General features: G+C 40.0%; 1 protein-coding gene across 7 annotated transcripts in view; it reads left to right on the top strand.

Moving 5' to 3' along the window:
- Positions 1–4,153: 4,153 nt before the first annotated feature.
- Positions 4,154–27,130, top strand: part of LOC122768024 (FERM domain-containing protein 4B-like) — a 56,890-nt gene continuing 33,913 nt past the window's right edge. For 2 of the 7 annotated variants that reach the window (XM_044023673.1, XM_044023675.1), the window contains exon 1: positions 25,882–26,073. In XM_044023673.1, coding sequence (XP_043879608.1) covers positions 25,912–26,073 — 162 coding nt within the window. In that variant the 5' untranslated portion in view covers positions 25,882–25,911. Of the gene's footprint in view, positions 4,344–6,642; positions 6,684–25,881; positions 26,074–27,130 lie in introns of those variants that run through there. The other 5 variants (XM_044023677.1, XM_044023676.1, XM_044023674.1 and 2 more) reach the window with 5 other exon arrangements.

Raw genomic sequence — 27,130 nt, 5'->3', positions numbered from 1 at the left:
TTTTTCTGCTACTAATTCCCTATTCCACATGGGTATTGCTGTAACTAAACATCTCCACTAGAGGGAGCCAAAGAGGTAGAAAAAGCTAAATCACTCCAGGAATGAACAGAGCGTCACATAAAAACCTGAGATGAGCTTGTGATGAGTTTTCATGATTCTTGAAATGAACTAGAAATTCAGCAATTTCCAATATTTGTGAGGACATTTGACCTTGTGGGGACATTTTGTCAGGGCCCTACAACTTTAAAGGGCTTTGTTTTTATGGTTAGGGTTAGAATTGGGTTTAGGTTAGGGTAAGGAGTTAAGGTTTTGCACTTAGTTGTGATGGTTAAGGTTAAGGAGATGCATTTAGTCGATGATGTGTCCTCACTAAGATATAAAAACGTGGTGGGAACCATCTTGAGTCATGGAGGATTATATATTAAGACTATGTTCACATCTTTATTTTGCTTTAGGGAAGCTTTTTCTGACTGGAAACTACAGCTTTTGTTGCTTTGTAAAATGCAAATTTCAGTGTCCAGTCGTGAAAGTCTATCTAATGGTGAGATCAAGTGTCAAATGTATTTATAGTAAAGGGTTTAAAATCTGGTTTTGAGTGCGTCCCTGCTGGAAGACATGTTTATACACGCCTAATCGGACAGATTTTATTGAGTGAGTCTTTTGGTTCTTAGTGCAGGTAGTGAGCTCCGGTGCATTCATTTTCAGTTCATAAAGTTTAAAAAAGAAGGTTTAAAAGCACATTTTCCTGGTTCCTTCTGTGTTCGCTGAGGAACAAGACTCAATCTTCAAGTATCTTAAATACATCACAATAGTCATCAATTTACTGATTTAAAATATGTATTAATATAACTTTTGTGGACATATTACCCAGCCTTATAGTTAATTATCATCATCTATACTGCACATTTTTCAGGATGATGGCGAGGAAGGGTAAGACACAGTGGACTGAACATCTGAATCCATTCATTCTGACCTGGAAAAATTCAAAAGACACACTGAAATGACCAAACTATGGAGAAGAAAGGAGGCTGGTCACACAACAGCTGACCTGCTTTGGGCTGCAATGAGAGGATGAGATGGGACGCAGGGGGTTGGTGCTCACTTATTGTGAATATTCCTTATTGTCGTCCCTGCTTTGTTTGTCTCGGCTAATCATGAATTCACAGAGGTCACTTTAAAAGGAAGCATGGACACTGGCGAAAGCTAATGTCTGTCAAAACACAAAAGTGGATGACATTAGCAGTCCATCAAGGTCAAGGCTGATGGCATGGGGCTCAGTTAATCTTGGTCTTAGTCTCTTAGTCGTGGGGGGGGTGGAGGCAATATGCAACTATAAAGACTCACATGAGAGGATGCACATTGACAACGGAGGGACAGTGTGTCAGTGAGGGGCTGCTCTCAGGAGGACAGACCTCTCCGTGTTAACATCTGTTCCACAAGAGCAACATAATCCCCTTGTCCTTAAAATTCATAGTTTCCTCCCTTTGCACAAACAAAGGGGATCAAACTCACAATGTGTCCACCCTCTGTTCCCTTCTCATTTGTTTAACTTAGACTAAAAAAAACAACTTACATTTGATTAAATGAGCATTTCACTTTGATGTTATCAGTGATTTTGATTTGACTTATTTTACTGTCCTGTTTTTCTTTGTCTGTTTGCATGATATAAACCAAAGCCCAGAAGTTGCTCATCATGTTTTAAGCCTAAATCTAACCATGAAATGCAGTGCTGTTTTGTTTGTTTTGTTTTTGTTCTAATGACAGTAAAGCCTATATGAAGTGTCATGAGAACAAAAGCTGGTTGGGAGCTGAGGCCAAGCAGAGATTTGGAAGAGGAGGAGGAGGAGGTGGTGTGGTGTGGTGTGGTGTGGTGTGGTGAGGAAGGGGGGGTATTTGGTGCACACATGGCACTGGGGTGAGCCTAATCACGGGCTCGCAGAAATCCTCACAAATGGGGAGGGGGATGGTGGGGGTGTTCTGTCCCTGAAGTGACTCATTTAGTCTTTGAAGGAAGCATTTATGCCCCTGTAACACAGCCGGCCTGTGCCTGGAGTAGACATTAAGACTCATCTTTTGTGCCTTTTTTATTCCATTCTCTCTCGTGTGTGTGTGGACGCAGCCAAGGGAGCGTCACCTCGTAGCTGCCCTGACACTTCGAGGTAGCGGTTTACAATAAACTGGACAGTTTTGTCCCTCCCATTTCCTCACCCCTGCAGTTATTCTGGATTAGTGGGCCATTTTTCTATTGTTCAGCCTGCCACAGAGCCACAACAGCATGGCACTCCTTTCCTTCCCCTTCACACTGTAGTCACAGGAAAATCTAAAACATGTTATGTTCTCCTCACCCTGTTCACCTCGCCATCTACAAAAGTCTGACTTCTTTAGTTTCTGATTTAATCAGACTCAGACTGATGCATTTACAGTGATATTTGCAGGGCACTGTGTGGACATTGATGAGTAAATATGACCATATACCCACAGGAGGTCTGTCAGACTTTGTCAAGTTGGTATATAATAGATTTAAAGAACCATCTGGATCTGTTGAGCTTTCTCTCAATAACCCCAAAACCAACAGTTTTCTTTCAAGTTTGTTAGTTTGTTAGTTATTGTAAACTGGTCTTGTAAAGTTAAAGATGTTTCACCTGTAAAGCTAGTGCCTACAACTAACTCCTGAAGATTACGATGACCTGGACGATTAAGAATCTTTTTACCTTTACAAATGCAATGTGTCATTATTATAATTTATTCTTATTCTTATTCTAATTATTGTTATTATTATTGTTGTAATGGCCAAGTAGGTTGTTAAATTCAAGGAAATTTTTTTGATGTTTGTGCAGAACAAACAGAAAGAAGAAGGAAATGGGGATAAAGATTAAAGAGGGTTTAGCATCATTAAAGATTAAAGCAGATTAATTAATGAAAAACAAAGCAATTACTAGAGAATTGTAAACACACATCATCTAAATAATTTGATATAAGACAGTACGTTACCAAACACCTTTATATACTGTACATCTACACTGTACATTCAGTAGACACAGAGCATCGTAAGCTTTCATTTTCCGTCATGTTTGTACGGTTGATCTGTGAGTTCAGTCCAATATTTAGACTTTGTGTTGCTGTGTTTCAGTTAAATAGCTGGCTTTTTATCACTGATCGGAGCAATTAGTGTGACTTGCTTCCCGTGCTGTGAACCAGCTTGGGGCACAAATGCTCACACTCACAAATGATTGTGAAAACATGCAGGCTGCCAGTGTGGACACAATGAGAAAACTGATTTATAGCCACTTAACAAAAGGCTTACCTAATAAAATCTACACCCACTAAACGCCCTGACATGTGAGCCACTTTCCATCTCAGGAAAGTGAGAGTAAAGTTTGTAAATTGCTTATTTCCCTGCTCCCAAAACCACAGAGAAAATGTATCTGTTTTTTTTTTAACCAGGTTTTTTAAAGCTGCTGCATGGAAAATGTTTAATTAATACATTTCTGAGAGTGTGTCTTTCACTCATGCGATTCCTTGTTAATATACAGTATATTGTAAAAAGAAAAATGAACCCAATGAAGCTTTGAGTGATGCACAATAAGGTTGTATGGTTCTCTTGTGCCATAAAACCTCCTATTTAAACTGCTGTCATCCCTTTTTGCTGCCAATAACATACATGTAGCACATACATGCAATACAAAACATACATGCAAAGGCTTATTCCATCTGCCACTCATGTATATATAATGTTAAAATGTTTGTTGTCTGTCTGATATGATTCAAAATCCCTAAATTTCATATAAATGCTTCATGAAACACATGAACAGCATGAGGTAAAACATGTGGGCAGAATATGTATCCTTTAACATATGATACACAACTTGTGATCTGTGACACAGAGAGTGAAAAAGTGCATGTGCTTCATCCATCCCATCCCACACGCTGTTTCATTTTGTTTTTATTTGGTCTCTGTGCAGCAGGGAGCGCTACTACAGTGGCCAACAGCCAACTGCAGCAGAGGGACATCCCCGCGCCTCATCCCAAATGTGTGAGAGGAAGGTGGGAAGAGAGGAGGCGGGGAGTGAGTGGGACTAGACGGGACTGGCTGCTGCGTGCAGTGTGGGAGACAATTGGTCACCAAAGCCGAGCAGGCAGCCACCGGCGGCAGCTTCCCTCCTCTGCTTTTCAAAACGCGCTGGACAACGACGCACAAGTAACTCTCCATTCATCCCAAACAAAAAAAGCTCCCACTCGCACAGAGAGACTCGCGTGTCCTGTGTGGAGAGAACAGGAGGGTTTATCTATGTGAGTGACGGCTGTGAGCCGGCCGGCAGCCCCGCGGAAACAAAAGAGACAAGGTGAGAATCGTTTGTTTGGTTTCCTGAAATGAGCTCATTAGCGCGTTTCCTCATCATATTTAAACAGTGGAACACTAACAGCTTATGTGATCACCTGTTATTCAGCCTTTGTGTTATTCAGCCACATGGTTCGGTTTGTTATCTCATAATATTTTCAGTAACTCGCCCACTTGGCACTTTTTAGACCCGTATTTGATCCAATGCGTGAGCTTTGAATGCGCACGTTTACGCACAAGCGTCGCACAGAAACAAACAGCGTCTCCTGCGCTTATGTTGTGTTCATTTGTTTCAGTGTAAATGAATAATTCGCCTGTGTTTTTACCGGACTTCTGCTGACTGGCATGTCAGCTGGCTGTTGACATGTCAACAGGGTGTCCTGCTGGTCACAGCGGTGTACTGGAGTTGTTGGTAGTGTCAGCTCGACCCCTGTTCAGACTGACAGAGAGAAATACGATTTTTGGCCTGAATAGTTTGTATAACTGTATCACAAAAACAACATCAAAATCCCACTTAAACCACATCTTTGTTTGGACTAGATTATCAGACTGAAGTACCCAACGTGTTCCATTGATGTGACTCACATCACCAATGTTTTACTGCAGTGACTTGACAGGCTGATTGTTAGGAGACTGATTTAATGCACTTCCATTTTCCCTGTTTGAAAGCAGTGACACAAACATGGGTCATTTCCAAAACAGCCCATGCAAATCAATAGAGTCCTGGCAGCTGATGTCATGCAATCCAACAGTGCAACACTCAGGAAGCTGCCGTATACCCCATGGCATATATACCAGGCAATATGTCAGGCAACTTGTCTCTTCACCTGCCGTTTTCCTAAAAAGTGAAGATGGTGGATAGTTGTTGTGCGCTCGGATGCCGACACAGTTGGGAACATTTTACCTGAGATACAGCAGAGTTTTAAAGTGAGTGTGGAAGATGCATGTTACTGGTGTAACACTCATTGGACTCAAATTTAAAGCCTTACTGTATTTTAAGACAAGTGGTACGTGAGCTTCCTCTGGTGATACTTGGAGGAAAATCCGAATTACTTAGACCAGGGTATGTGATCGGAGTAGAGCTGAGAAATTAGACAATTAAACAAATAACAAAAAAAACTCATCTCTCACTCCATCTTTATCTAATTTCTCTATACCAGTGTGTGAAGTATATGTGAGGAAGAGGAGAAAGCAAATTATCTTAGTGTTACTTTGAGAGCTCAGTATTTTCTCAGGTGCTCCTTGGTCTAAAATGTTTGAGAACCACTGCTCTATTTGACAAAGTTAGGGGTAAGATAAGGCAAGTTAAGTTTCCCTTACGTTTCAGCATGGTTATAGACTCCAGTGTTAAATATCTTGTTTATTTTCCATGCTTTTATTGTGACATGAATGAGGGAAAGCATACCTGTATCAGAAAGTTGAAGCTGATGCTACATGTCTGAAATAATGCTGTTTCCATACTAGTGAAAAACTTTAAAGTGCATTGTGAACTCTCACAGCTTGAAACTGGTACCATTCGTTTCTCAGAAGCTTGTAAGTGTGTAAGCTGTTTAAGCATACGTCTGTAGCTCTGTTGGTTATGTCTGGACACATAACATTCAATTTGATCACTGGCAGTTATCAGTGCAGACAGTCTGCCTAAAAATATCAATATCAATTTGAGTAAAAATATATTGACATAACCCCAGTGACCAGTTCAGTGATAATAACCTACCTTTAAAAAAAAATGCACCTTCAACTAAAATGGGTGAATAACAATAGCTGCAGCTTCTGTTCTGTCATATTAAAAGTTAAAGAGAAAAAAAACTTGTCTTTATCTGTGACGCTGTGGTCGGCTGCCCTCTGTGTGAATATCCTGTTTCCTGGACTAAACAAACAATGGGGAAGCAGGCATGTGATATCCTGTGTGGATCTCATGTCACACACATGACATAAAGACGGAGAATGAGTTCAGAGCTCCAAAATACATCGTAAATAAATATGTAAAGTGGTGCTTTTTCCAGGATTGTTCACGGTGGAAACCAGTGACGTAACAATGAGTGATGCAGAACAAAGGCGGCACAGCGTTAGTGTGGATGAGCAACTCTCCTGATTGAGTGCCTCATGAGAGAAACATGTGCTGTGTTCCTCTTTTTCACACACACACAAAATGCAAAGGCACGACTGCTTTGTGTTGACTGTAGTCTCGGGCGTTCAGCTGATTTTTAATGGGGTCAGCACTTCTGATTCAGTAAAGCCGTCAATTAACCGTCACAGAATTTTTCCAACACCACTGTTCTTCACAAGTCAGTGGCCGTTACCAATCGTATCCATGTGTGATGCATCACCACATCCAGTCCGCTTGGTGAGTACGGCCTCATCCGATGAAACGTTCCCACCGCCATCGCTCACCCAAAGCCCTGTGTTGTTGTCGAAAGTTGCTCCTCAGCATTTTTCCTCTTTTTCCCACACGCCTTCATTATAATGTTCAGTGTGTGCATTTGAATGAGAGCATTTGTCAGTTAGGCTATGTGATACTGTTGTCATGCAGGTTCATATAATTCAACACTTCTGCCAGAAAGCAAGTTCCTGCCAGACTGGTTCTGACAACAGATTACCTCCGTGCAGAAAGATCAATCTCTTGGTTAAAGTCTGACATGTGGTGTGTGGGAATGTAAATGGGAATATTTGAAAGTGAAATGAATTTGGTTTTTGGGCAACAGCAAGAGGTAATATATATATATATATATATATATATATGTATATATATATATATATGTATATATATATATATATATATATATATATATATATATATACATATATATGTATATATATTTTATAAAAAAAAAAAAATCAACCTATAGCTGCACAGTTAAAGTGATAGTGCAGGTTGCATGAGATAAACACAGAGAAACAAGGAAAAACTAATTTTATCCACTAATTACAATGATAATCATTTAATATAAATAAAAATGTAATGTAAACCTGAAGTTTGCACATTACTCACTGCCTTGCATCAAATGCATTAGAAAAAAGCAGATTATTTTAGCTTGCTGGGACAAGGAAGCTGCTTCTCTACTGCAGACCTGTTTGGTAAGTTAGCATCACTTTGGTTGATGTGAACGAAGGCTTTCAAACTAAAACATTTGATCTTTCTGAAGGCCCCCTTTACACCTGGCATTAAAATGTGTTTTCTGCATTCGGATTAAAATCAGATAGAGCCTGACCACTTGTAAATAGATGGTCAGAGATGCATTGTGATTGAACAGAAGTGTCTCCGCCCCACCCACAACTGTGTGAGCGAAAATACGTCGGTGGCTCCGAGCACGGCTAATGTGAAAGCAGCGTGAGTGATTACGCAGTTTCCAGTTGTCGGTTTTCCGCTTGTTGAAGTTAACTTCTTTCCCCTTCTTCAAAAAGCAGAAAGGAGTCCACACAGTAGCACAACGTCACGTGCGGCTAATGTAATGTACTTTATTTTTACAGCCACAGGTGACCAAAGTGCTTTACAAAATAAAAGCGTTACAGACACACAGCATTAAAAACACATTTATGAAACATAAACTGAAGCATGAAAATACCAATTAAAAACACTAAAAAGGACTAAAAAGTGTACTAAAAGAATAAAAAAAAATAGTAAAAACTGTCTCCACACTACTGGGTATTAAAAGCCATTCTGATTATATACGTTTTAAGGTCAGGCTCTCAGGGGGGAGGAGCTTATTCTAGAATCTGGTGGCGGTCACTGTTTATATCTAGACTTGGGCATGTCACACAAAAGCTGCTTAGACGACCACAAATCTCTGCTGTGCTTGCGAACACTTACATTTTTTAAATGCCATTAAGGGCTTTAAAAACAAACATTGAAAGTTTCAAATCAATTCTGAAACCTACAGGTAGCCAGCAGAGAGAATTAAGTATTGGAGTGATGTGATTTGGGCTACCTCAAGTTGATATGGCGATACACAGGACATGATGCTACAGAAGCATATGTAAATACACAGGTGTAAATGCATGTGAAGAAGTGCTATCTGATCACAGAATATGCATTCTAATGCCGGGTGTAAAGGGGACCTGATGGAGGCTGTAGTGTATCAACAGCTGCTATGTGCCACACATGTTCTTGATGGACTTAGGTGTGGAAGTTTGTTTCCAAAGTGAAATAAACTTCAGTTTCCGGTCAGAAAAAAACAAAGTTGGTGTAGTGGTTAGCACTCTTGCCTTTGCAGCAGGAAGACCGGGGTTGGAACAAGGGCCTTTCTGCATGCGAGTTGTCGAGCGAGTCTTCATGCGTGGGTTTTCTCCAGGTTCTCCGACTTCCTCCCAACATGCAATATGGGCATTAGGTAAAGTGGTCACTCTAAATTGACCATAGAGAGTGAGAGTGAATGGTTGTTTGTCCCAATATGTTGCCCTGCGATGGACTGGTGAACTGTCCAGTGTGTGACATGTCAGTTGGGATTGGCACAGCACCCCCTGGTGGAGGATAGAGCGGTAGATAATGGCTGGATGGATGGATATTGTAGACTTAAGCATATATTTTATTCGGAGAAGTGTCTGATTTTCTGCACAGTAACCGCACGTCCTGCAAAAGCTGCATATTGTAGAACCAAGCTGTCATATTACTGTTTGGTGGACAGATGATATTGAATAGCAAGTGCTTAACTGTTGATAACAACTGTAAAAAAAAAAAAATGAAGAAGAACCATGGATGTTCTTGTTCAGCAGTTCCATATGTGTAAACAGGCTTTTCAGCTGGAGGCCGAATTGAGAGACAGACACTAGTGTTTTCTCATTAATGTGTTTGTGGGTCAGCAGTAATCTATAGGCTTTACAGCAGAAATCAATTTAGGTCCCTTAGGTAGAGGGGACAGCGTAAAGAGACTGTGTGCTATTTAAAGAAAAAAAGATGAGGCCTATAAAAAAATAAAATAAACTTTTCATCACAAATGTGATCTGCATCTAGTGACTTCTGGAACATAATTACAGAAAACATGCTTCACACTGAAAGTTGTGTCAACAGGAATCTGTTCCTGGTTAGCAGCAGACCAGCTGCCAACCAGCAGACCAGTGAACAGACTCAACAGCTTCTTTTCCTTGTTTCATGTCTGCTTTTCAGACAGGACATCCTGACAAAAAAAGAAAAACCTAAAACAAAGAGTCTAGACCTCAATTTCGCAATTAAGACCACATAGACATTGTGGAACATCCAATTTTATTTTCTGTGTATTCAAAAATGATGGTTCTGGCTCACAAGAAATAGCGAGCGCAAAGATTTTCTTTGATTTCATGTGGTTATGTGTAATATTCCATGTTTATTTCCCCTTAGAGTAAAACAGTAAACACAAACATCAGGCCTGGAGAGTTGCTGTCAACTCTGTAATTCTTATGCAAAATAGTTTCTGTGTTATTTAAATCCCCCCATATATGGCACTATTTATATTGTATAATTGTATAAAATTGTTTTTATATTAAACTGGGCCTAGTGCCATGTATAAACACACCTTGTTATTGTGTATTCAGGATTATATATTCATGTTTTTCTCTTAAACATGTGCATGGTACAGTGAGTAAAAGGGCCTTCATAACTGATACCAATGGCAATATCAAAAATGTTATAATCATGCATACATGTTATTCAAATTGGGGGTTTTATTTTATCTCAAACATAAAAAACATTGGGGGGGAGTAGGGCTGAACGATTTTGAATAAATATCTAATTGCTATTATTTTGACGGAAAATTTGACTGCGATGTGATTCGCAATATCAGAGGAAATGGTACTTTATACATAATTGTTCTCATTTTAATTTGAATGACATATTCAAAATGATTCCTGTGTGATATTTGTGCGGATCTGAGAGACAAAGGAGTTTTATAGAAAATGATTTGTATAGGCCAGGACAATATTTCATCAAAAATGGTAATTTTTTCACACATTTTGGCTTTAAGAAATATCGCGCCTCCTGTGATTTGAAAATGGCAGCTTCTTCATTGCATTCCGATCACTTGTTCAACCCTATAAGAAATATATAAAATATAAATAATGTTGCGACCCCTGCCCGCAGTATACATGCATTGACCCCCTGTTGAAGACCTCTGATTTAAACAAAGTCCCCTTTTGTGTAAGGACAGACACATGCCAGTCTGTGGAATAATCCCCCTCAAAATGCAGCATTCAAGCTCAACCCCTTATGAATTATTTAAAGTACGGACACTACAGGGAATTTATAGGTTACCCATGTGTTTCAGTGGCTTTCGACCCGAGCACTTCACAGTTTAAGTCCTCCGTCTCAGGGGGATTTTAGTGGGAAATTAATCACGGTCAACCGTGCATGTTTTTACACTGGTACAACAAGTTATATAAATGAGGTAAAACGGTCGATGGGCGATACATCATTATCTTCCCATTATGGAGACAACTGTTTTAATGAGAAAGTAAATGCAAACACTGTTATAATTTGCACCACGCCTCACTCTCCAGTATCTTTTGAGATGTTATTATGTACCAGTTGTGTTTTGCTTTGGTAGTTAATTACGTGCATGATGCTGAAAGGGAGAGAACATGGTCAGCAAAACAGTAATGTGTTGAAGACACCTTCACTGAATGACTGTGTGTATGTACAGAAGCACAAGTTATCACGAGCCTGCTTGCTGCTTATTGATGGCAATACTTATTGCTACTTCATACTTGTATTTATTTTGTTGGGGAAGACACCTGGAGTTGTGGTGGAGAATTGTTCTTTTTCATTGTCCTGAAGAAGTGTTAATCATCTTCCTGTCTGTCGCTGCTTCTTGACTGATGTTGTATCGGTGATTATTTAGCACATAAATTAGAAGTTCTTAAACAGTGATTTGAGTCAAAGGACACTGGACAGAGGATGCATCTGTTTTTAGCAACAACAGAAATGTGAGTTTTGTGTCAGTTACTAACTTAAAAGTAAATGGAATCCCTTTGTATTTTTTAATAGCTGGTTTAGATGAAGCAAAACATCTTAAAATCACTCTCAGCTTTAGGAATTGTTCTGATATTTGTATACACCAAGCAATGCATTGATTAATCCAAAATATATTGGTGTATTAAACATCAGTTTTTAGTTGCCTCAGAGTAAAATTGTGTCACTGTCGTACTGATAACCCAGGTTATAATTGTTTTTCTTAGCCCTACAAGATAAAAATAGTCTGGTGTCCCCCTTCTGAGGAGTTTCAGATTAGAAAATGAAACGGTTGGATGAATCTGGAACCTTCAGTGTAGCACACAGCATTATTTGAGAAGCACTGATCTAGTTTTCTCAGTTCATCCAGCTCACATACTACATATGTGGGGAGGTGAGATGTAACTAGGGCTTCCTTCTTCCTGCCACAGTAGAGGGGTCATTGAACCCTATGTAGTGTTATACTCCAGAGCAGAATATCCCTTTCCTGTTTGTTTTTGCCTCCTCCTCCTCCTCCTCCTCCTCCTACGCATGTGTCTGGCATGTAATTGCTGTCAGGCTGAAAAAAACGAAAATAACAATAAAGCAAAGCCTCCCATCACCTTTCTGTCTGTCTGTGCTGCTGCTGTTGGCTTTCCTGGGAGGTTTTGGAGAGAGTGAGGGCAGGGGGGTGGACTCCTCCTTATAGTCATGCTACTTGTGTGCATCCATCCATCCATCCATCTCTTGTGATCACCATCTCCATTTTTCCTAAATATGCATGCCCCCAGATCACATGAACTCTCTCTGCCTGTCACTCTCTATCGCACACACATATATGCTTGTACAGCATTCTTAGTGAGGACACTCATACACATAATGCAGTCTCTAACCCCTTACCCCAACCTTAACCATGACCACTAAATGCCTTAACCTAAACCTCATTTTAAATCTAACCCCAAAACTAAGCCTTAACCCTCAAAAAGCCCTTTAATGTTGTGAGGACAAGCCACAGTGTTCTCACAAAGATACGTTTGAATCATTGTTTTTCCTCACAGCCTAGTACACACACACACACACACAGAAGTGCCCAGCTGTGAGGTGGCGAGGTGGTGATGTTTGAAAGCCTAAAAGGTAATGACCACAATGAGACTCACTTAGAGTGTATGTAGTGTAAAGAAGGGGGAGGTGGATGGAAACGGGGCCTGCGCTGCTATTATTACCCTCTCAGGCGCAAACAGAGAGGAACATGATGTTAAGTTGGAAAAAAAAAAACAACAACAACTGTGCTTCTAGAGCAGATGTACCCTACAGCCTTGAATCTTCAGTGATCAATACAGCTCAATGCTTAAAACCCCCATGTGAGTGTTTGGCCTGTTTAGTGCTAGAGGGGGTGGATGCTTGGTAAAAAGAGACACTAGAGACTACCGTGCATATGTGATGCTCTGAATTTCTCAACCTCCCCCTCAAAGTAATTTCCTGTTGCTGTGCGAGGTTTGTCTTTTTTCAAACCTAGACTCCCGATTTTGTTTGGCTTCTATTGTGTGTGGATTTATACTTATGGAGCTGTCGCAGTGCAATGTGGAAGACAATGGAGACGGGGGATGTATAGGTGCTCACAGCTCAGCATTCATCATTAATGTGGGTGTTATGTCAGCCTCAACTATTATTGGGTTAACACTTGTAACCAACACCCCCACCTAGACCGATACTGACACACACACCCTCCAACATGTATCCCCCTGCACTTTAAAAAGAAAGAAATCATCCAGCTGCAGTCACCTTCACCACCGCCAGCTTGAAATGAGGAGGAGGAGGAGGGACGAGGTGAGGGAGGTTATTATCACCTGCCCCGTGGACCGAAACAGGGCACCCTGCTGGTCCACTCAGACAGGCCAGGCTAAGCTCTGTGACAGGGAGAGAGGGCAGTGGACGAGACTGTGTGTTAGCAGCTGACAAAGAACCAGGGTGTGGTCATAAGGGTATAAAGCACCACCTGAGAAAACACTGAGCTCTCACCATTATTGCTAATGTTAAAATACAGTGGTGTAAATAGGCCGAGCAAAGTCAACGACAGACTTATGGTATAGCAAAATTAGATCAAGATGGAGCGACAGATAAGGTGACCTTAATTATTATTATTTAATTTATTATCATTATTATTTTGTCATTGGTTTAATTTTCTACGCATTCTGGTCAAAATTCCTCAGCTTCACTCCGATCACATACCCTGGTATATACAGTAGAACAGTATTTCTGATTTTCCCACCAAGCACAACCAGAGGGAGCTCATGTACCACTCGTGGTACATGTACCCCAGTTTGAGAAACATGGGTATAAAGTGTTGTGTGATTGAAAGAAATTCCATTTACTGATATAATTAAATTATACAGAAGTGAACAGTTGAACAGTCCCAGTGGAAGCTTTTCTAAATATTGTAGAAATTAGAACATTGCTGTTGCCACTGTGTGGTACTCGAGATACTTTGTCTTGAAGTATATTAAAAAAAATATCATATAGAAAATGTGCCTTTCTACACACATGCTGACAGCCAAACCAGCCAAACCAAGAGCTGCTGCTGCTGCTGCCTTGTTTAGTATCTCTGTGTCACTTTGCAAAATCTGAATGAAAGATTTCAATTGCATAATGCAAATGTCACAAAATAATACAATAAAACTTATTCCATATTTTCTTTATGGACCCTGGTTTGGGAGACTGAGCGGTTCAGTGACAATTTTGGAAATGACTGTCTCATGTCGAGATACAATGGCAAACATGTTTTAGTGGAGGCCAAAAAAAAAAACAGCTGTGAAGGTTTATCGAGTACACAAACTGGGTGGGTTTGAGGAATGAGCTTAGTTTGAGGAATGAGCTTAGAGCAACAGCTACAAGATACTTTCAAGGAATCCCGTAACTCTTGTCACTTCCACACAAGAACTCCAACAGACAATGTTGCTGCTCCTGCTCCTGTGTGATAACAGATGCTGCCTGCAGTCATAGATAAACTGTGATACACTTGTTTGTCAAAAGAAATAATTGTTGTGGATGTGTCTCTTGCAGATTTTCTTGTAATATCATTTTGTGGTGATCAAGTTACCCACTGTTTGAAGTATAGATGACCTTTCACTGCCCCATTGTGTTGCTTCTTCCGTTTCTATGACATGCATTGTCTCTAATGAGCGGTTGTATGTCCTCTCCTTTAATTTACTGTACACTACTGCCGCAGCACACCCAGCTCATATCGCCAGTTCTGTCATATTTACCAAGAGCCTGCTCTGTGGAAGGCAACAGTGTGCCATGTTGTCCATTAGCAACATTTGCTCCATCCCTGGTTATAAGTGAATGATGTCAGGACAGTGCATGGTGACACTGAAGCCTCGTGGAAAGCTGATATGAAGATAGTTTGCAGGCCACAGATGTAACAGGTGTCAAGCACACTGGGAGGAAATCTAATACTGTATCCTCAGGGGAAGGCAGTAGCTGTTGGCAGTATCATGTGTACAAATATATTTATGTACAGTATCTTTCAGGCCAGACTGCGTTTATCTTACTAGGGCTGAAATTTTTATTTCATTTTAAAACAAGTATAGGAAACAATTCATATCTTTCAACTCTCTTGATTACATTAAATAGCAATATTGAACTGAAGCTTAGGTTAAAAAAAACACTATTGCAGATCAAATCAGAACTGAAATATGTCACAATTAGAGAAAAATCACAGTTGGATATTTTCTCCAAATTGTTCATCCCTACAGGACAGGATTAGTCAGTTAATTAAAGACTTAATTGAGAATTTAATCGGCTGCACAGACAAAACTAATAATTTTAAGACTTTCCCCAGAGTCATGGGATTTTGTAATCATGGAATTGTGCAACTGGTCAATCAATCAAAAAGATTAATTCATATTGAAAATAACCTGCAGTCGATTATCATTATGAAGTCACATTATAATTACAGTTTACAGGAATTGTCAAACACAGAAATTGAAACTGTTTATTTTAGTTGCTGTATAAATTTGTATTGACATCAGACTGACATGAAATCCGCTGAGGAGGCTCAGCCTTTTTCACCGTGCTTGACATAATGTGGCACATCTGTTGATTGTCGTGGAACCCTTGTAATGTATAAGTGTCCAAATGACTAATGGTCTGTGTGGCTGGCTGGAAATGAAATTACAAGCCTCCCCTGGTAATACTCATTCCACCCAGATATGGCTTTTACAGTACATGTGGTAAAGTGTTTCCCGACAGACGTCTCTGATTACTGCCACTGTTATCAGAGGCTGTAATTAGACCACGTTTGGCAGAAAATTAATTGAACAATTTCCCTTTCGGTAAATAACAGTAGCTCTTGTTTTCTCTGTACATTCATAAAATGTGAACTGTTGATATCAGGGGAAATGGTATTCACAAAGCAGATATTTACCATTTGGGAACAGTAGAACAAAGTGTGAACATCACAATGACATACTGCAATATGTCAGTCCGTGATGTGTTATTACAGATGTGGTGAAAAAGCAAGCAAACAGTTGCCCATAAATTCAGGAGACATTTAGAGTCACGTCTCCAAGTCTAGTATCCACTTTCCTTTCATTTCTTTTTGTTCTCCATCAACCTTAAATACATTTGAATGGTATTTTTTTTCTGGAAACTTTATTGTTCCCTTTCAAAGTCTCTAATTTTATTTTAAAACAATGGCTCTCTGCCTTTATGGGCCTGGCCATGTGGTGAACATTGAAGTTGTCAGCCTTGAAACAAAAGCAATGAGGTAAAATACAGCACTGCAGGATTACATGATGATTGTCTTTTGGGCAGTCATGGAAACATATGGAGATTTCCTGTCTCAATTATTCTAATTATAAATATAATTGTGAAACATCTCTAAAATACTTAATACTTTTTAATTCGATCATATCTATGAGATCAAGAAAATGTGTAAACTCTCTTCTGTTTCCACAAAATGTTAGAAAAACTTCCTGGGTTCCTGAACTGACTGGAAAGCTGCAGGCTCCCCCTTGTGGCACTTCAAATAAATCGTGAGGCCTGTGTGTTTGGCATTTTCAGGTTACTTAATTCCATTCCAATGATTTTATTCTTTCAGGATTATCCAGATAGAATATTAACCATATTCAACTCATTGTAAGAGCTTTTATTGCAATGTGTGACAATATTTTTTTTTGTCCCATACTTTTTGGTCCACTTTTGCAAGCCTTAACTTTCTACCGTCATTCTTGATGTGAAAACACTGACTATGCAGCTTTATTTTTCAATATTCCACTCTCTATTTCTCTCTCTTGCCGCCTCATCTTTTCCTGCATTATGCTTTGAGATTTTCTTTTTATGTCTCTGAGGCACTTTCTTAGAAAATTAGCCCAGTTAAAAACATGCCGTGTCCTTTCAGACCAATAAAATATTGAAAAGCAGTGAGACATCCGCAGTATAGCAGCTGTTTGTGAATCTTCGATGTGTATTAAAAGTGTTGAATTAGACATTGCTGCAGTCAACCAGGTGCTGATGCTCAGCTTTGAAGCTCTTTGTTCTACAAGCTCTGCCTTCATATAAATCCCCTTTTGAGGCTCAGTAAACACCATAAATCTTGTATTAAATGTGGACATAGTAGTTCAGTTGGTTGCAAAAGGAAGTCCATTTGAATGGAAGTCATCTTCATTTATAATTTCAGTAAGCACTTTCCTGAAGTGGGCCACATGGTTGGTGTAGTGATCAGCACTGAAGACCGGGGTTCGCAACCAGGGTGGAACAAACTCTATGCCTTTCTGTATTGAATTTGCGTGCAGGTTTAGAAATTAGGCAAATTGGACACTTGATGGTTGGAGAGTGGATGGTTCTTTGTCTCTATGTGTCCCCGTGATGGATTGGCGACCTGTCCAGGGTGTACCCCACCTTTCACCCTATGTCAACTGAGATTGGCACAGTGACCCTCATGTGGTGGATAAAGCAGTAGAGGATGGATGGATCTTTCTATTTGAAGTAAAATAGATGATAGACCATAACACATGTGTAGACAGATGACAGATGGTATCTTTCAATAGTGATGTCTGTGATCTTCCAGTTGTGAAACTTCAACATGGTGCTGGTCAAATCTCAAGCCTTCAAAGTGGGAGTTCAGATTCTTATGGGTGACGTCACTCTTTTCAAACCACAGCATCTCTTGAAATCACTTGGATATCAGACGGTATTAGATATATTCTGTGCTTTGATAGACTGTTGAAATGTTCCTCCAAGACCACTCGCGTTGTTTTGGCTGTGTGAGCGTCTGTGTGCTGCATGTGAGCTAAGAGTGCAGTTTTCAGCATTGAGTACATCTGGATCAGCTGATATTCCCCACGTGGTGTCTGCCCTTATCTGACCATGTAACTGATCTGATTATGTAGTTAGTAAAGTGGATTGTTTGTGACAAACCATCATCTTAATGCAGATCTCAGCTGCTGGAAATCATGTGTAAGCAGTTTGTGTGTGTGTTTATTGGATTTATAAATGTGTATCTGAGGGGACAGATGACCTTTGCAAGCTTCACATGTGTTAAATTATGGTATCAGATTAACCCAGGCCAATGTGTTAAATGCCAGATTTCAGATACCAAGAGCAAACTGGTAACATAGTCAGAAATAAAAAGAAAAGTGGAGAACCACTTAAATGAACTTATGTTCCAACCTTATGGTTTTTAAGCCAATCAGGGAATATGGAGTCATGATGGTAGTTTAACAAGGATTAGTTTTGTTTATCTAAACGTTGAGGTAGTATTTTTTCATGCATCACTCTTAAAGGCAGATTGCAACAAAAAGCGGATTCCTCCGTTCACCTCTTACCTCTTACCTTTCCAAAGCACATCAGCAATGTGTACCAGGATGTAAACACTCTTCCAAACTTCTCTCCTCTCTGCCATTCCCTTCTACTTTGATGGTATATCAGGTAATACGCTTCTGCTTCAAAACACAAACTGTTTTTCTGGAAGTCAACATAAGTGTACATATAATGAGCTTACTCTTTAACTGTGAAAACTACTGCATTTCACTTTAAAGCAATTCTACACCTCTAAATGCTACACACTGGACCTTTACACTTTGATATTAAGACGTTTAATATGAACTGTGGTCTTTTCTTGGTCTCCACACTGAGCTGTGAAGATTATTTCCAATTATAGATACAAAATGAACACATATAGTTCTATAGCTTTACTCAGTTATACTTTTCCTTCTTGGCTTGTAATTCTATGGTGCAAAGACAGTCTCGTCTCCAGTATACGTGCAGTGTTGCATCAAAGGTCATTTATACAAATCATTTTAAAAATCACAATGCCGTCACACTTTACATTGTAATAATATGGTACTCATTTTTTATTAGATAAGTATATTATTGTTATTTTAATGAGGGTTGGACACAAGATATGATGTAGTTCTACTTTATAATATGGTTTTCATATTAATGTGATGGAAGCCTGAACTAATTGTCATTACCATGCGTTGACTTGGATTTTATTTTGGAAATAACATGCCGTCACTATAATAAGATCTCCTTATTAGCACACAAATATTATTGTTATTATTCCCAAGTTCAAAATTGCATTAGAAATAATATGGTATAAGCATAATATCAGCTACTAATGACAAAATGACTACCATACTATTGCCTTGATGTTACTATATCATAATGTGAAGTGTTACCAAATGTATCATACATTCTACAAATAATTACATAGGTTTATGAATGATGTGCAGTTTTATACATGTCTGAAACAAACCATATACAATTATTCTCTATCTCTAAATAATTGCTCCCCCTCCTTTTGCCTTAAAGCTCATTACAGCCCCTGACTTGTGGTGTCACCTCCCCTCCCCCTCTTCTCTGCCTCGTCTTTGTTTCATTTGTAGGCCTGAAGAGACAGAGACCATTCATGTTTCTCATAGCTTGACTATGATATGGAAAACCCACGTCACAGGCACTTTATGCGTCTACTAAGAAAAGTCTGAGTAAATCTGGACACCCGCAGTCCCCCAGGGCGATGTTTTATAGCAACAGACAGTGTGAGGCTGCTGGCTGACACTGCGGCCTCTGCCTCCCACACGCTTACCCCAGTCTGACCTCCTCTTCGTAGCATCTGGGTTATACACACACACGTGGTTCGTCATGCCCTGTGACCTCAAGCATGGCCCCTAGCGCTGCCCCATACAGCAAGAGGAGCTGGCCCTAAATCCCCAGACACAAGCGACAAGCCGATAGGTGAATGGTGGCAGCATGAAGCCCCAGGCCGTCGCCTCTTTCCCTGCCTTCTTGTCTTTCTTTACCCCCTGCCAGGCAACACAAAGCCGCTTGACTGTTCCACCTAAACACACACAAAAAATCTTTTCTGTCTCTCCATTCATTTGCCAAATGGAGCCTTATCACATGGTGTTAATTGGCTGTAATTAACATGTCTTGTGGTTTCTTAAACAGATGCCGTGACAATTTCAGTCACAATGGATTATGGCAGCCTCTCACTTTCTCAGATGTGACGCCCTGAGGGCAGACTCAGACTGTATTTTTAAAATCGCCGTTCTCTTTGTTGTTACCGCTGGAAATGAAAAACAAGTGGGTTTTATGTCAAGTAAACAACATGCAGACAACAGACGATACATGTGAGATATTAGTAACACTGATATGACTGATATGATAAATAAACAAATATTAAACTTGTTCAGTGTTAGTGTATCTCTGCTTCAGGTTGCTCTGAACACAATCCTTAATCCTTGACCATAGTGTCTGATAGTGTGATTTATTTTTATAAGTTACCTTGTTAATTCATGTGGATGTAAATTGGATTCAAATTCTATGTAGGCCTACGTTTAATTTTCAGGACATACAGTTATCACTTTAGAAGGTTATTATAAGCATTTTTCAAATCACTTCACATCAACAGTTCAGCTAATTAAAGACTAATTATTGCTTGTGAATGAAGTCAGCATGTAGTTGTAGGTTCGAACTTTGTCATGGATTGAAAACAACAAACACTTGTTCAACAACAAACACTTCAGGAGAAATATGATATATGTTGTTATTGAATTGTTGCCCAGCATATAAACACACAGTACTTGTATTGCATGTGGATTCTTGGACTCAAATGCCCATTAATAAGGTGGGGCATAAACTATGCATGACTAGAGATGGCCCTCTTTCATGTTTCATGAACTTGATCTAGTCATGTATGATGTACGACTACAAATCTTCCTCTTATCAAGTGTCACAGTGTCTGACACATGTGTCCACCTGCCCCGTTTCTAAGCACAGATGACGATCGGGCACTTAACCATCCCTCTTGGCTGTGTGTGTTATGCTGTGTGTCTGGCACACTGCACTGAATATCTTCTATTCAGTGTGTCAGCTGCAGACTCAGTATGTGGCAGAGCTCGTCATCTGTAGGCCCGTGTGGTGGACAGCTGTTTGCCTGCTCCGCTCGGGCTCTGTCACGTTCACTCAGCGGGCCTTCCTTCCCCCTTTTAGACAATTAATCTGCCACCGACTGTACACAGTAATTGCCATCTCGTGCTGAAATGAGCCCAGGGACAGGGAACTGTGATGATCTGGACTGCGCTGCTGCCCCTGTCACACCTTGCCTTGTATTCTCAACAGATCCAGGCCTATTAGCACTGAACTTCTGGGGCTGAACAGACCAGGGGGCTAAATTGTAATAGCCTACCTGTCTGTACTCTTATTAAACTACCAGTCCTTGCATCACATGTGGAATGAGGTCCTTTTATTAGAAGGAAAGGACATGACACTGGCATAAAAGTAATAGGAAAACCCTCCAGACAGCAACATTTACCAGACAATTTCCAGCAATAAATGCATTTCCTTTTTGATCCCAGAGGTTTTTGGTGCTGCTTGATTTCCCCCTCTGCTGGCATCAAAGAGGCACTGCACCGTGAAAATGAAATCCTCTGCTGCATGTCCACACAGTAACTGATTGTCCTTAGCCTGAGGGACAATGTAAAACAACAGCTTGAAAAGAGTGAGCCTCTTTTCAAGCTGTTGTTTTATATTGTCCCTCTTGTGTGCAGCACATGACTCATGTAGAATAACGGAGTGACATCAGAGAGGGTGACGGATCGTGAGGTATGAGGTCATGGTGTTTGTAGCCATGGTGCCAGGCTGGAGATGGAGGAGAATTGGGAGTTGTGTTGACATTGTTAGCTGAAAATGTGTTATTTCAGGGGAGCACTTTCACCCAAAAACACACTATTTCATACTCTGAAAAGGAAAACCCAACTTATGTGACTCAAGCAGTTGAGAACATGAGGTTTAAAGTTGTTATTTTGATTAATACTAGAGAGAAGTCAATGGGTTGATTATTGGAGGTAACCGATATAGGTGTTTCCTGTGGCCAATGCTGATCTTGAGACATCAGTGTGGCTGACAACCCATTTATGATGTAGATTTTTCAGCAATATTTTGTACTGGTTTTCTTTTTTTCCTTTCTGATAAAATAAAATCAATAATAATAATAATAACATACATTTTCTTTTAAATAAAATGTATGTAAACTTTAACTGAACAACACCTGTCTCTTTTATATAATTATGTAATCATATTAGTATATTATATATTCATTAATAAACTATATTTAATTGATAACTGTACTGTGTAACCTTGAAATATAAGCAAATGTTTGTTACATTCAAACTTGCGATTGATTAAGGCTGTGAACAGGTTTTGGAGTATGACGGTAACTTATTAATTATATTATAAATATACAAATGCAGTGCAGACACATGTCTGTCTTGAAACAAAACAAAATAACCTCCTGTGTGCAGCGCAGGAACGACCAAGATATAAACACAACTACAATACTGAGAAACAGAGAGAGAGAGAGTCGTGTGGAGCCTGTGTGAACTCATTTTGAAGATGGTTTGAATGCAACGGACTTTTGTTTGTGTTTAAACGTTATAGTCTACAGGCTTAATGCTATACATACTGTACGTTATACCGTGTAATATCATTGAGAATCGTCAGTGAACTCAAGTTAAACAACTGGGACAGATGTGCCTCTCGTCATCTCCAAATGAGTGTGGACAGTTGACACTTTCCCCTGGGATGAATGTAAACTGTCACTTCTTCCAACATCTTCACCCCCACCGTAACCTCAGTGTAGAGTGTGCAAATCAGCTGGGATTATGGATGCCTGCAGGCATTTCACATAGGCTACAATATACGTGTGTTTTCATGTCTGTGGCTGCATGTTCTTACACTGAAAATGAACTACAACTTCTTCTACTATGACCACTGAGTAGAAATGAATGCATTGACTATATGAAGTCCTTCAATTTATCTCATGACTTTAATTCTTTATAGTCTATTTTGTATGTATATTGTTTGCACTGTAAAGGTCTGCTCTTCTGCCATTTATCCTCTAAAGTTAGTGGAAAGTTGGCATTTTTGAACCTCAGAAATATGTGAAAGCATATAAACACTGCAGTATGTCGACGGGAACACTCTGCTCTTTCCACATGTGGCGTTCATGGATGTAATCAGCAGCAGCAGCAGCAGCAGCAGCAGCAGCAGCAGCAGCTTGTGTCCACCATATGTTTGGCTGACTTGCCCAGCTGACATTCCAGGCAGCTGTGGCCTAATACGCCTGTACACATTTTATCATGGTTAGCTGGTTACAGTCAACCTCCACATATACTGTATGTACATCCTTGCATGACAGCATCACAAGCTCACGACTCACTATCTGACATGGCTATGACCTCACGTTTTACAAACTAAATAAATAATACTATACAAATATCTGTAATGATTGGAAACTTGTACTTGTTGATGATGACATTTTTGTGATTTGTGAACAACACGTTTGTTCCTTGATGCGCTTTGGCAAAGGCTCTGAACCTTTAAATGGACAGGATTATGGCTAAACGTCCATCCAATTTGCAAATCTTAGGAGGCGCAATATTTGTTGACAAAACAGACAGAATGTGTGTCAACATATCATTTTAGATTATTTATTGTCTTGATCTACACACATCTTATACTACAAACTGAAGAGAACATCTTTGTTCCTCACAGATCTGCACAAATATCACACAGTCATCCTTATAAATATTTTTTTTTAAATGGCAGTGAGAATAATGACATAAAAAGTATATCTTGAATCATATCGCAATTGCAATTCCCGTCAAAATAATCACAATTAGATATTTATTCTAAATCGTTCAGCCCTATATGAGATCAATGGAAACGGTCGCCCTGAAATTATGTTCATCATTACAGAGCATATACAGTACAATATATTTAAGAAGAAGATCATAATTTCTTAAAGTTTTATTCAGTACTTGCTTTATTAACTTAAAACACTGAACCAGGCTGTTGCTGAATGTATTACTCGCCCACCGAATGTTGAGCTTTAAAAAGTACGGTTGATGAATCTGTTTGTGCCAGAATGAAGATACAAATGAACACGCAGTGAGTGGCTGAGAATTGCCCATAATCTAATTTACTATAAAAGCCCTTTGTCACGCCTGCCTGCCTCTGCCAGTGCTCACTCAGTGTTGCCAATTCACTGCAGTAATTGTTTTGTTTATTTCCAACATGTGTGTGTCTTGGAGCAGATTTGCACTTTGCATGTGTGCAATTACATGGATGACTGATGCGCTGGATGATTTTGGATTATGATATGTGTGTGTGTGTGTAATAAAGGGTGACTGAGAACTGGGATCAGTGATCACTGTTTGCCACGCTGTCCTACTCAGCAGATGAGTCACAGAACAGCACCAGCACTCATTGTGTGAACCTGCTCTTGTTTGTTTGTTTTTGGGAACTATTAACTACTCACTGTAACTGCTTCTCATACCTTTATCCCAGATCTTTCCTCTGGGTTATCACTTCAGACTTGTGTCACAGCACTCCACCTCTGAGATAACCAAGCTGATCATGTTCAATGAAACAGTGCTAAGTGTTGACTGAGAACACTGAAGCATTCTTGGAAACTGGAGTCACATAAACAAGGAGTCAGATATAGTTTCCAGCTGAATGGGAGGACGGAGCTGCTGACATCTGTGTCATCTCATGTGTTCTCCTGCTCTGCTTCTGTTTGTCCTGTTTATCTGTGTCAGGTGTGCGGTCTGTCTGTCTGTCTGTCTGTCTGTGTGTGTGCTTATTAAATGCAGCTGCACAAAGGTCTTAGTTGCGTTTATGTCCACATTTTTGCACCAAAGCCTTTCTAAAAAGGGTTTCCCGTGCGGTTTTTGCTTTTACTTTTACCCCGTCAGTTGCACAATTCTCGCCGATACAAACAGGATTAATGGTTTTCTGAGTTCCTGCAGAACAGAATGGGTGGAGATGTCTGGTCTCCTCAGGAAATTGCTCCCACATCCCAGACAAAAGTGTCAGAACATTCCCACACCCTTTCACAGACAAAGAAACTGAAATACATGTTGACATTTGACAGTAATTCTAATAAAACATGAAGTCATTTGCAGTAGTGGCACAAAATGAAATGGTGGAAAACAACATTTCACTTAGAGATCGACCAGTCTGGGACTCTCTCTCAGGACAGTCAGATATATGATGCCCATATAGTTTTACCTTTATGAAATAGTAAAGTACACAACAATTGATTTACAAAATTGCTCTACCATAAACATTCATCAAACAACACTTACGTTCCCTCCAATCTGCTTTATGTATCTGACATTGCACTTATGTGTATAATAATGATGTATTGACTAAATATTTACTATATGAAACTAAACTTTGCTCTGGGGGCCCCTGCAACCCTCACGTGTAGGATAAAGCAGTAGATAATGAATGAATGAATGAATGAATGAATGAATGAATCTCAAACCCTTAGTTTCACATTAATTTCTTTTAACAAACTATAAAAAAAGCTGTTGGTTCGGTGGTGAATGCATCATCATAAATGTGTTGTTATCAGCTTCATAGTTTAAAGCAGTCATTCTCAAGGTACACCCCTAGTGGGTTGTGGCGGTACTGTAGGTGGGCCGTGAAGGGTCATTAAATATAACTAAATTATTGATCCTAGTCTTGTGTGTTGATCAGGGTTGTGATTTAAGGTACGGCTGTTGACCTCAAGAGAATTCCCAGATTTCAAAGTTGTCCCCCGGCACTCTTTAGTTTGGGAATGGCTGGTTTAAAGGTTTTGAAAACCATTTTATTGGACTGATATCGGTATCGATTTAGGGTGTGACATCAGTATTGGACAAGAAAAAGTGGTTCATTAAATAATAATCAGTGGATGCAAAGCTTAAGAGTTACAGAGCCAAGTATCTATGACTTAAGTGGTTGAGAGGCCAGTCAGAGTTTATTTCTGTGTGGACTGTGTTTACAAGTGTGTTTATATGTGGAGGAGAGCTTAAGCCTGTGCAGCAGAGTCCTCGTGGTTCTGTTCTGCCCTCCCCTACACTCTGAGGCAGTGTTTTGGACCTGGGCCCAGGACTCAGCCTGAGGCACGCTACTCTGCTCCAGCCTCTCCAGAGCGCCGACTCTCACTGACATTACATCAGCTGGGAGGACATAGTAGACCTTGTGTGTCTTTGTGTGTGTGCGTGAGTGTGTTGGAGTGCAGATGCTCCTTTCAGCTTCTAGTTCTGAGGCAAAACAAAGTGTTCGGCAGATCATCTCCATCACTTGTCCTGGTCCTGAAACGGTACAAGTAGAAAAGGCACTCATGGCTGTGAGCATCATGCGAGGAATGGAGGACCTGATGGCGTCGGGCAGCCAGCTTGTCTGGGGCCTGGCGCATCAGACCCTGAGGAGGTGGTACAACGGAGGGCTGATGCCCGGTAGACGCTTCCTGGAAGCCTGGTTCAAGATTGGGAAATGCTACCAGGTATGGCACGTTGTCCAGCGGTGGGAACATAAACGACTGAATGTGATTAATTACTGATTGCCAGATGTATTTCTTGGTTTTACATCACTTAGACTACTTATAATCAGGTCAGTCATTTGTGTGATTTGGCTCATTAGTGTTTGCTTGTGTTTATTTGTGGGACTGTGAGGAGGCACATGCTGCCTCTTGGTGAGTCACAGAGCCTGTGTTTTTTAACAAGGTTCTCTGTCTCACTGCACATATGGCAGTCATTAGAAAGCAGCGTGACCAACTGTTTGATCTCAGAAGAATGTTCAAAGTCGCCTTTGAAATGGATCGTCGCTGGAACACCTGGACACCTGAGCACTGTTTGTGTGGTTAACACATCCTCCGTACATGCTCTCTGAGATTTCTTTTTTTTTGTGGCATGTGACATTTAGTATGCATGTGCTTATTCTTCAGTACCAGAGAAAAAAGACAAAAAACGTTTTTGTCTCTCAGAATTACCGTCTTGGTCTCAGGACCACTTTTTGAAGGTCTCCATCAGTCTTAGAGTTTTTGTTTTTTTGGGTAGCCTTTATGTTTCACAGCACAATTCTATATGTTATCTATCTATCTATATATTTGGACATGGTTTGACGAGAAAAGGAGGAAAGAGGAGGGAGATGAGGGATGTCACATGCAAAGATTCTGAAGGTGAATATAAAACCTTAATAGCTTGAAATCCCACTGTTGACTAAAGGCCTTTGTTTGTTTCTTTATGTGTCGACGTCATTGGTTCACGACAATGCAGCGTTGAAAGTGTTGAAAGGCTCCTAAAGCGGTTTTGCTGAAATGGTTAGTGTGGTTAATAATCTCTGAATAATCCATGGGAATTACTGCATATCAATTCAGGCAATTCCTATTGAAGCAATTTATGTGGAGGTGTTGTTTTCATTGATTGAGGGTGGCTCTTTTGAATTTCTATTCCGGCCAGTGAAACCTTTTGCTTCTTCTTGATCAGAAGAATCTGGAGATGTGGGGAGATTTAAAAAGCTCCTCCTCTTCTGCAGCTCACATTGTACGTGGGCATACAGTA

This window comes from Solea senegalensis, linkage group LG4 (genome assembly GCF_019176455.1).
Source record: "Solea senegalensis isolate Sse05_10M linkage group LG4, IFAPA_SoseM_1, whole genome shotgun sequence".
Lineage (NCBI taxonomy): Eukaryota > Metazoa > Chordata > Actinopteri > Pleuronectiformes > Soleidae > Solea > Solea senegalensis.
The sequence above is the reverse complement of the archived record's forward strand: the minus strand, read 5'-3'. Positions and strand labels throughout refer to the sequence as shown.